General features: G+C 37.4%; 1 protein-coding gene across 1 annotated transcript in view; it reads left to right on the top strand.

Annotated features, from left to right (window-relative positions):
• LOC135470177 (zinc finger SWIM domain-containing protein 5-like) overlaps nt 1-12,336 on the top strand; it is a 43,303-nt gene that overhangs the window by 25,008 nt on the left and 5,959 nt on the right. The window contains exons 3-11 of the mRNA XM_064748973.1: nt 3,560-3,687; nt 3,957-4,100; nt 5,774-5,922; nt 6,420-6,570; nt 7,151-7,339; nt 7,840-8,019; nt 9,401-9,553; nt 10,340-10,513; nt 11,634-11,831. Coding sequence (XP_064605043.1) covers nt 3,560-3,687; nt 3,957-4,100; nt 5,774-5,922; nt 6,420-6,570; nt 7,151-7,339; nt 7,840-8,019; nt 9,401-9,553; nt 10,340-10,513; nt 11,634-11,831 — 1,466 coding nt within the window. The remainder of the gene's footprint in view (nt 1-3,559; nt 3,688-3,956; nt 4,101-5,773; nt 5,923-6,419; nt 6,571-7,150; nt 7,340-7,839; nt 8,020-9,400; nt 9,554-10,339; nt 10,514-11,633; nt 11,832-12,336) is intronic.

Here is a 12,336-nt window from a genome sequence, read left to right on the forward strand (position 1 = left end):
CGGATTAAAACAAAAATAAAAAAACACCCACTGTTTGGGAGACACTAAATGGCATACATGCTCCACTCAAGTTGATGCGTTCAACCATTTTAATATAGGTATCTTTGTAATTTATGATTACTCTATGGAGTTATCAATGACAGAATTGCCCTTTTTTTGGACATGACATGAGTGTCAAGTTTGTGCATTTGAAAAGAATTTGTGAAATATTTCTGTGATGAGGGTGCCTTCCTCTTTCTTTTGCTGATTGTATTCACACCCCCCAACACCAAAGAGCTTCCCGACAAGGGCAAGTACACAGCCACAGACATCTGGTATGCTGAACATTTTCAACTGTGCCATATTGAGAGGGTGACAGTTCAGATTAGACACACCATCACTGGCTTGGTCCCTGACTGGGTTCAGGAAGGAAGAAAGGGGGGGAAAGCTGTAACGTGATTGATGTTCTCTAGGTGACAAGCTGAACTTGACAGTGCATACAGGCACTAAGTAAATGTACTTCTGGGGGTCTAAAGCCACTCTTTAAACAAGGGTTAAGAACAATTCAGAGCTGTGGGCATGAAAACCTGTTTGTAGAATGCTGCAGCAGTTGTCAGAAAGACAAATGACATTTCTCTTTGCAGACAGACAAATCTGCACAGCTTTAGAGGTTTCCTGGCATAACACGGCTGTGTTAGGAAAATGTCTAAAAAAACATTGAAACTTCTGGAAATTAAAGTTGACTGAGATCATGCCAGGCCAGAAAATTAGTTTATCAATGAAGGACTATGGGAAACAAAGAGATATGTTGTTCGCAGATGTGAAGTGTTTCTGAAACCAATCTCTGCACACTTCATTGCTGATAATTGTGACTCGAGATGCTTTATCATGCTTTTTAAAAGATCTTTTCTATAGTCTGATGAAATTATGTTATCAGATACATGCAGATGTGTGCACCTGTTGAGAAATATTTTCTTTGTGTTTTATTCCTTAACTCTTCTACCAAGTTGTATAAGGGAAGAAAAACAGCTGACAAAAATGTAAACCATCCCACCAGTTCAAATTTATGTCTCGTGTCTTTTTGAACGTACACAATTTATAAGATCACATACATGTAGTATAGACCTAAGTTGGACGCCTGAATCTCAGGACTTGAACTTTCGTTTTTGCTTGGAGCCTGTAACCTCATCTTTCCTCCATGGGCAGTTACTTTTTATCCTTGTACCTCATCTTTCCCCCATGGTTTGTTAACTTGGAGCCTTGGGCCTCTTCTTTCTGTCATGGGTAGTTAATTTGGAGTCTTGGACCTCATCTTTCCCCAGTGGATTATGGATAGTTAACTTGGATCCTTGGACCTCATCTTTCCCCCATGGATAGTTAACTTGGATCCTTGGAACTCATCTTTTTGTCATGGGTAGTCAGCTTTGTGCCTTGGACATCATCTTTTCCCAATGGATAATTAACTGGGGTCTCATCTTTTCCCCATGATGCACATCACGTAGCTGTACATCGTCTTTCCCCAGTTGGCAAATACCTCGAACATACAAGGACCAAATATTAACATTCAATTACTTTTAAGGTTGCAGTGACAGGCTGACAGTGGCTCTTTATACATACATGTAAGGATAAAATTTGTGAAGAGTTTACTATGTTAGCACTCTGTTGTGTTATTGTCTACAAATTTTCATGGATGAAGATAATGTACTACAAAATAGTTTTCAATGGCAATTTTTCAAGTGTGAACAACAGTCTTAAGTCCAAAATATGGGGCTGCTTAGACATGTTTCAGGTGTGTTTCATACCCAGGGATTTGAGATTGGAAAAGATGAAAGAAGAGATGCTGGGCACACAGGCCTTAGATACACATGCATACATGTACTGCACCCCAGGGCATGTCACTTTACCTTCTCACAGGCTTCTTTTGTAGGACCAGGGCAGCTTTGTGTTCTCTCAAATAGAATTAATCTTGTTAGCTGTGGCCAAAAGAAGCTCTGTGAGAAATGCTAAGATGAAGTGTAGTACCTGAAGGCGAGTCACTGATGGAAATCTCCCATGAGCCTCTTGCAATGCCTGTAGCCTTCATTCTGCTGGACACAGCTATCATTACAGGATCAGTTTTACATTGAAATAAAAACGCGTCCTTTTATACCTGCTGATTCATTCACCTTTGGCTAATGGAGCCAAGAACCCATATTGTTTTGGGGGTGGGGGGGGGGGGGGGGTTATAACGTTGGCTGGGTTGAAAAGGGTTGACATTCCCCCTTTGAAACCTTACTGATTCAAAGACAATGGCTGCCTCCACCCATAAGTGTGGTTGGCCCCTTTCAAAAGCAAATATCTTTGGTGATGGGTAGTGATGTGTAAAAGTGGATCATTGTGGTTTAACCAATGTGCCTTTGTGATTGCCATTAAAAATGAACAGTGAGTTTTTTTTTTTTTTTATGCTACATGTATTTGTTGACACGCTCTTGCCTCATCATTAATTACGTCTCTACGTCCATAGGAATATATGCTGTAGTGAACTCAAGTTTGGGAGGAAGAATCACTCTGAAAATCTGACAATATTGGGAGTTCATGGAAAAGGAACATCTTTACATTTTCTTATTTAGCAAAGCTAACAGGTAACATTACTTTGTGGAAGAATGTTTCAGACAGGGTTAGGCTACACAGGGCTATTTGAAGGATGGCATTCCTCATGTGGTAAATGTTCAGGTTTGGCTTTATATTGTAACATAGCAATTGAAATAAGTCTGGTCATTGTAGTGATACATTAACCATTTTACATGTACTTCTATCTGCCTGGGTCATGTGACTAATTGTCTGCGTCTGGGCACTTTGACTGATGGCCAGCTAGAAAATACCCAGAGAACTTCCATGCCATAGGTCAAGCAAAATTTCATTAACCTTTTCCAGGCAGGCATAGATTGTGGGAGCTTCACATGGGGGAAATGGAAGTACTCATGTGTGAAATGTAGAAACGTGGAACTCAGAAAAGCAGAAAATTTCATCCACGACTCTCTTGTGCACTGAATGATTTGATTAGCTATGCTCTATAGGCTAAATATCTTCAGACAAATCAGTGAATTTTACATGTGCAAGGCTGGGCAAGTAGCCTGCCTTTATTACTTGCCGAGCTGTCACGATGCCAATGTGTGGCGAGACTACAGTTCTGTGTACATGAAAGGAGTGTGGTGACCAAGTAGCTGAACTGACACAACTGTAGCCTTTTGGCCGTTGGCTTTGGTGTCTGAGCCTGATTAGTGCCAGCTGCAAATTGCAGATCGTCCTTGAAGGAGTTGGCTTCTTAGTGGCCAGAGGCCATTGGCTTTTCATGAAGACTCTTCTAGGACTTTGCTCTAAACTATGGGAAGGGTCACCAACTGAGATGGTACTGAAAGTCACAACATCAACCCCCTGCTCAATACTACAAACAACATGTTACATGATAGGTCATACTTGCCCAAATTCCTACCCCTAGCTTTTATACATTGGAGCCACCAGTGTCATTAACTTAATAGATATATAGTTATATGATTGTAGCCAGTTATATACTTGTACATTCTAACTCTTTGTGTTTCAGGTGTAAGATAACAGCAGTGAAGTGCGGCTGTGGAAACAAGGATATATTTTGGTGCCAGCATGTAGTCGCTCTGTCCCTTTATCGTATTAGAAAAGCTGACCATGTTCAACTACGTGTGCCAATATCAGGTAAGTTTTTACAATAGATAACCTATGGTTCTACATTGAAACATTTACCTTGATCATGTGTAGCCTTGAGTATGAATATTACAAGATTTGATGTTAGTAACTAAATTGATCAAGGTATTGGAAAGAAAAAAGAAAAAGGTTATTGAAGCAATAGATTCTGCTCAGGACTTTCTACATGAACTGTAGCATGTTGGATCAAGGTAGTATTAATACTATAGGACAATTTTAATTATCACTGTCAGAATGTGAAGATCTTTTGTCTCTTTCAGAAACTTTGTTACAAATGAGCAGAGAACAGCTACAGAAATTTGCCCAGTATTTAATTGCTGAACACCATACTGATGTCTTGCCAACTGCACAGAGAATAGCTGATGAAATTGTTCAGGCAAAATCTCAAATCAACCTCTTACCAGGTATGTGCATGTACATCTTTTTTCTGGCCTTAAAGGCCAAGAAACCTGGTAGTTGTGTATTGTTAACATCCATCAATCTGCCTATCTTGTCCTAGCAGTCCATACCATGGGTTTGGAAAAGATGCAAAGGAGTCCATCTTTGTAGGACCACATACTAGAGTAAAAAGATATTTTAAGATAGCTTGTTTTAGATATGTATGCTAAATTATTTTCAACCATAGAATAATTTTAAATTAGGATTTTACTGGAAAAAACTCATCTTTATTCAGTGAAAAGCCTGACTTGATGACAGTGAATTTTTGAAATTAATGACAATGTGTGCTAGAAAAATTATGTGTCCTTACAAGGAAATGCTAGGTGACAATGAGTTTTTGTCACCTGCTGACGTCAGTTGCAATGAGCTCACAGACAGACTTCATACCTATGGATTTGTCACTTTCATGTGGTTTAAAACCCTGCTGTTTGGGTATAAACTAAATCCTACACTGTGTATATGTGGCGGTGAAGACACAGATAGGGTAGCTTAAATGGTTTCATGAATGTGATAGGTGACAGATGAATTTGCCAGGAGGATAAGAGTTAAAACGGAAGTAACAGTGTAAGCCTGTGAGCTCAGCTTGACAGCTTACGTTTACAATTGACAGCATTTTTTTTTTTTTAAGCTTTTCATTTTGTTTATTAATTGGACTTATACCACGCTTATAACAAACTTATATTTGTTAGCTGGAGACATCAATCTTTTTATCATTGTTTTTCTTAAGTCATAACTTGTATGCATGGGCTTGTATTTTATGAAAGTAAACTGCCATCTTTATTTGATGTGTGTATGTTTTTGGCATATCTAAACATAAACAAAGATTTGCCTCAACGTTTTACACATCATTTAAGACCAGTTTTCATGAATAGTGTTATTTTCTTTTGTCACATTTGAAATTCTTATGTATTTGAAGTCTTAATACCCTAATATTTTGAAGTTTTAGGACAGATTGTAGTGGGGCTGAGAACAAAGAATTACATATCTCTCCAAGTTTTTGGAAAAGTAAAGATATGAATGTTGTGCATGAGATAGACTAACCACATGGGGAAAAAAAAGCAAATAAGTATTCCTGTCACAATTACATGATTTTTGGATAAAAAGAGCAGACCATTTGTCTCAAAACTTAGAGGAATTAGGGTATACCGAAAGTTGTATAAAGTTATTTAGCTTTCACTTAGTTTCAGTGGACAAAGGGTACAGTGTGTGCATCGTAACACAAGCTATACACAAAAATTCAACCTAGTTTCTGAAACCTATAACTTAATAACATCTTTAAAGTCTTTAAAGGCCCTTGCATGATTATTGGTAAAGACACTCATAGTTCAAGCTAGTAACCTGTGGATAATTAGGTACATGTAGGTGCTTGTTTTGTAGATCTAGAGATTTGTCATCTACCTAACTGCAGGGGTTTCAATAATTCATCTGTTCCCTTCACCCATATATATATATACATATATATATATATATGGCATATATACATATGACGCATGACACCAGTCTAAATCTTATGGCAAAATCATCAACTAATTTCTAAATCCTATAAATGTTACACATGTGCCAAGCCAGTTAACACCAAACTTGGAAAAGTTCTTTGGAGAAGTGCGTTTTCAGTAATAGTTTTTTTTTTCGTTGTTAGGTGCTCCTGACCCAACAGCGGGTGCGTCTATCGGGGACGACAACAGCTGGCATCTTGATGAGGATCAGGTTCAGGAACAGGTGAAATCTTACCTATCTCAGGGAGGCTACTACAACACTTCCAATCAGCTGAATGCAATGTTTGCCAAGGTCAGTATTGCACACAGCTGTATAACCCTGTTCCACATTCAAGTACAGCATTGTGTATAGGTTCAGTGAGAATATTTGACAATGCTATATGCCAATTTAGATTGAAAAGTGAAACGATCTTTTATTAAAATATGTTTAGGGACTACTATTGTTAAAATGTTGTCGTAAAATGTTTGTTCATTTGACTTGAGCCGTTCACAAATTTCGAGCACACTGTCCTTATTGGTTTGTCTACATGATTTTAATTGAAAAGTATAAAAGTATCTAAGAATTGTATTCTTTCCCTTTGTCCGTTCTTATTATTGATATCAGGTTCATGTGGCACAAATTAAGTTTTATCAAGTTGATTTCTTCACTTGATTTCAATCTGCGTGATAATTTGATGTGACATTTCTGATACGCCCCCCCCCCCCCAATAAAATGATGATAAATACTTGCCATATTCTAATTCTTATAAGTACATTTAAGCTAATGTTTCTCCTATTCATGTTAACCAGGTGCGAGAGATGCTGCGAGCTCGGGACTCTAATGGTGCTAGAATGTTGACCTTGATCACAGAACAGTTTCTTGCCGACCCGCGGCTGTTTCTATGGAAATCGCAGGGAACACCAATGACTGATAAGTGTCGACTTCTCTGGGACGAATTAGGTAAGAACTCTTGTATGTACCAGTGTACATTATTCTCTAATTATTATTTTTATTTGTAAACAGCTACACGTGGATTGTCCGCAGGTTTTTTTTGTGAGATCATACATTTGCCTATGCAGCCTCAATTATTGCCATTATAGTTAAATCAAAACATTTTGTTAAAATGTGCATAGAATTTTTCCCCCTGAAATTTTTAGCCCTTTTCTCTTCATAAACATTGGAAGTTGTGGTCAGATATGCTGTGTTTAGCTGATTAATTTTTCAATTAACCTGTTGGTGTTATTTATATCATTTAATAGTAAATGATGCCTACACTGTAATTAAGGTAGACATGCAAAACATTATTTTTTAAACATATTTAATGTCATGCACATGAATTACAAAATGACATTCTTGGTAACGATATACTTGGAATTGAAATATATATGTGATCAAATGTCTGCCATGCTACCCATGTATGCTTTTGCCTGTTGGAATGCTGATAGGTTGCCGTACATATATGTGGAAACGTTTTTCTCCCTTTGATGTTAGTGGTGTTAGTATGACCTTATCAATCATGACAATTTGGTGTGTGTTACAGGGGCCTTATGGGTATGTGTTGTGCTGAACCCAAACTGCTCATTGGCAGAGAAGCAGCAGTGGCACAGTTCTCTTGAGGAGTGGTCAAACAACCCTGTGTGTCCTCTGGAGGATGCGGATAGCAGACACTCCACTGACCATCACCTTCATGTTGCTCTTGGCAACAACAACTTCCTAGGCCAGATTCCAGGTGAGGCTTCGAGGCTGGCTCATTTTTTAAGGTTTTAAGGTTAAGGTTTTTACCTACATGTAACTTTGATATTTCAGATTTGAGGTCGCATTTGACTGTGTGAGGATGTTTGTGTTCAAGTCTTAGCTTGTGGTATTTGTCCAGCTTAGGGTTCTGATTTACCAAGCTGTAACTGGTGTTGGAGCCCTTGCTGTCTGAGTGGTCGATTGCCAAAGGTCATACCACTAGTCCTTGACCAGTGATATAATTTGTTCAATCTTGAATATTGTCCAGTACCAGGTGAGGTCTCCTGAAATTATATATTCGACAACCATGATTTATTGAAAACACCAATATGACTATGTAAATGTATAAATGGAACTGTTACGGTACATGAAAAGGTTCAAAATGAACTTCAGATATTTCTGATAAAATGGACCTGAAAATTATTTGAATTTTGACACTGGTAATGATATGAAAAACCCTCATCTCATGGTTGTGAATTTGGTTTTGTTCATCAGGTTCATCATTGTGGCCTCAGAGACAGAAACCCAGGACAATATTCCAGAGAGCATTGGAGGCGGGTCATCTGACTTGGGAGGATCGTCATCTACAACGCATTTTACATGAGGATGGGCGCCGCTGCAAAACACACTCCATGTCTGATGTTTATGACTCTCAGGGCTTCCCGCTGTGGCATGGTATGAGTTTCTTTTTCAACCACTAAAGCACTTCTTTCAGTGGAATTTATGAATACATGTGTTATGAAAATGACAACAAAATGATTTGTTTGTGTGTGTAAAGATGTGAAATTCATGAAACACTGCAAATTATTTCTCTACACTCCATAGTTCTCTCAGAATGTTTCAAAATATTGGTTACAGAGCTGGTTGAAAAGGTTGAAGAATTAGGTCATTTAAATGCATCACTATTTCATCATCATGGCACATTATATATGTCTAAGCTGCAGCTTTATACCAAGATGATTTGTCAATGGTAGCAATCAACATCAGCTTGTGAAAAATCAAGCCTTATTCCTCAAAGCCTAATTTGCGTGCACCAGTCTTCCACTAGTTTCATATCAAACCTTTGTGTAGATAGAAAGATTGGTGCATATGTTAGGCTAATTGAAGGAAATTGAAGTTGTAGGTGTTTTAAAATTTCTTCAACACTTTGCATGTCACTGGTCAAATAAGGTTTACATCTCTATTACTATTGCATGGTGCTCTACAGGAAAATAAAGAACGAGATAACTCCTGTCTTTTTGCATACATTAATGCTAATTTAAATTGTCCAAAATGTGCTTTAAAGCAGATATTAGACAACTAAACAGATATTTGTGGTAAATAAACATTGATGTCTGCAAATCATCAGATGTGTAATAATGTATTGTTCCCTCTCCAGTAAAATTTTGAGTCACTAACCATTTATGTCTATAGGAACATGAACTTTACCAATTTTTATGAGATATTAGCTTTTCTATAGTATTGATTAAACAACAATGTTACAAATGCATTCATTTTCTCATTTTACATCACAATCAATGGCCAAGAAATTCTTGAGGAATAATAATGTCATACTTGATAAAGAATTCAAGATGAATATGAGTTCAGGAACATGTAAATTTTATTTACATATGAAATCATTCCAGATAAAATTGTATTTTATTGGGTAATGTTGCCACATTTAATGAGTATTAAGTGTCAGTAGTTTTCAGACTCAAAACATTGGGTTCAGGTATTAGAGTGAAATAAGTTTTGCAGATAGTGCAAGAAGACTGTCAATACTGCACTTCATCAACAGTTATTACACTGACGGTATAGTTTTCATGTCCAATTTTTGGAGAAAGTTTAAATCCAAAGCTATTTTAATATGCAATTTCTGGAAATAGTTTATTAAATGCTGAAATAACTAGTTTATGTATGTAATGTGATCTCTGTAAAATATTACATTTAAGGTTAACTTTTATGCGATATGATTTATTTTTGATTTATACTTTTTTACAACTCTTCTTAATAAAAATATTTGGAATAAATTACTGTTCATTCTCGTCTGTCACTTCCAACTGTGTTGTGTTTTCAGAACATTTGGCCACTGCTTGTGCACGAGTGGATGCTTTACGTTCACACGGTTACTTAAAAGAGTCCCTGCGTCTGGCTGTGGCTATTGTCAGAACTTTGAAGAGGCTACAGAGGAAAAATCAGGATAAATATAAATTGGATAGATTTGAAGCAGGTAATTTTATACTGAAAATGGGTTTTAGTAATGTTTGTCATATAATGTAGTTTGTGAATGTTGATTGGCTTCTGTGATAGAAGTTTTGTCTTTGTCTTATTCATTCTGTCTTCAAATACTAATCACCTTATTTTTATCTGCTACTAACTTTGACCATTTGTTTAAAGGATACATGAAACGGTTTAGTTTTATTTCTTAATGTGCAGATTATCATGTGTAATAACATATAACATAACTAACAAATTTTTCAGCTTTCACTTTGGGGGGGTAAAAATGGCTTCGTAGTACAGTTTTCTTAAGCCCAAAAATTAAGTAGCTTGCAGCAATGATGTTAAAGATGATCCCTGTTTAAAAAGAACTCTGTGGGGGACAGCCAAATGGGGGTGCAGGTGTAGTGGCACGGAAGGGGTGCTGAGTTGGCCTGAAGAAACCATGAAGTACCTGTGTACATTTCACCTGGCCCACACTGTAGCAACAAGATTCACTTAGAAGACTTACCGAAGCCAAATAAGCTGCCATGCGATTAAACTGATACGGGTCAACCAGTAGTTACCCCTTCATGCTGAACGCCAAGCAAGGAAGCTGCAACTTCCTCGTTTAAAGTCTTAGGTGTGACTTGATCCAGGATTGAGTCCGAAGCGGATGCTGTACCAACTGTGCTAGCGGGACCTGTCTGTTGTGAGAAAAAAATGTTGTGTTCTTAGGCTTATAATAAATGAAATACTCCCTTGAGTTTAATGTTAAACACTAATGACAAAGATAAATAAATACATTTCCATGTTACAGCAGGGGAGTGCATGCCAAGTACAAGCAGTGGTATTACGCACCTTGGACTGTCCAGCCATGCCTCTCTGACAGATGGCTGGGTGGGACATCCCTTTGACCCAATAGGCTGTCTCTTTGACACCCTGGCTGAGGCATCTTTAAGTCCCGAAGACAACTCATCCCATAGAGCTTCTGGTAAGGGTATTTGATGATATGAATTTTGTTCTCAAAAGCTTTGAATGGATTTTGCTGTTTAAGCACACACATAAAAATATATGAGTATATTTATATATTGATCACCATTGAGAGAAAATTTTATTGATTTGATTGATTGAAATGTCAAACAGACAAGACCGAATATGAAGGGTCTCCTTGGGCTAGGTCATTTTCCATATATTCCCGGAGTGAAGGCCTCATACATAGATATATAGTCAAGGCGAGATGCACAGATGCAGAAAGAAAACCAAACGGGAGTCAACTTTGCTTGAACAAAAATAACTTTTTGCTGTCTCCTTTGATCATTGACTTCCCCTACTGAGTACTTTACCGTTCATTTTTTTTTCCCAAATCAACATCGTCTCTCTCAAAATTAAAATTGCCAGAATCACATTCGTCACAATATTCTGTGACCTCATCTTCTTGGCGTATTTCAGTTGATTAGCACTAATATTGACCTTGACTGACCTAAATCAGCTGATTAGTGACTGTGATGACGTAGCTCTGCTGCCACTGACAGAAACATATGACAGCTCCGACGTTTAATAGTTAGTGATACTGTCTATAGTGTACTGTAATAGATATTTTCAGTGAACAGTAATATTAACAGAAAATGACATCGATTATAACCTTCTGTCTACGTTGGAAGGGTCTGAACTTCGATATCGACATGGAATGGAAAGATTTAAAGATTTTGTTTTATTTCCTACAAAAAAAATGCAAAGGGAGACAACTCTGGGTAAGCAGTCAGCCTGGCGTAGTTAACACCGAGTTATATGGATAGATATTTGGCTTCATCCTCTAATATTATCGACCTCAGCCAAATATCTACCCGTATACCCAGCGAAGGTTGTCATAAAACTAATAGTACATGTAAATACATGAAGACTGTGATGTAAGTCTTGAGTTCATGGTCAAACATAATTTCTAAATTTTGAAATATGGTGTTCTTTATTGAGAATTACCAAGAAAAGATTGACAGTAATGTTGACAGTAATTCGATGTAACATTTATATTTTTTCCATATATTAAGAAAAAAAAAAACACAAAAAATTGTGCAATATATTTATATACGACTGTTCTTCTCTGATTTTCCCAGAGGCATCAAGCAGCAGATCCTCCCAGCGAGACCGTGATCGAGAGCACAGAGATCGTGATCGGGACCGTGATCATAGAGACCGTGATCGGGACCACAGAGACAACACTAATCACATGACACCTCCCCGTTACCGTCATGTCCCTGTCCCTGAACAGCATGATTCCTACCTCACTTTAGCACTAGAAGTAGCTTTAATAGGTAAATTAACACTGACAATTTGGGATATTTGGGCAAATGCATGGGAATTAAAATAACATATGCAAAAGGCCACACCAGTGTTAAGTCAAATGGAGATAAGTACATTCGGAGCTACTCCACTGCCAAGAGATCATTAAAATTATATGAAAGATCTGTGATGTACATGTATAACAGCAGTTCATAAGGAATAAATGAAGCATTTCTGAAAAAAAAGTCTAAAAACTTCTGTAAACTTTGCCTTATGGGATGTTAAGAGTGAGTGAGTGAGTGATTGGGATGTTAAGAAATTCCTGATTTGACTTTGAATCAGGTAGTTATGATGTAAAAAGCATTATTACCACATAGTTACTATACATCACTTGTAGATGATTATCTTGATGCTTGTCATTTTACTGTAATTCTTCAACCATTTCGCATGTTGGCAAGGCATATTTTGAAGGCATGATTCCATGTAGACTGATAAACATATTTTCGTAAAGCCCTTAAATTGGCCGATCCAACCAAT

Source organism: Liolophura sinensis, chromosome 7, assembly GCF_032854445.1.
Source record: "Liolophura sinensis isolate JHLJ2023 chromosome 7, CUHK_Ljap_v2, whole genome shotgun sequence".
Taxonomy (NCBI): Eukaryota; Metazoa; Mollusca; class Polyplacophora; order Chitonida; family Chitonidae; genus Liolophura; species Liolophura sinensis.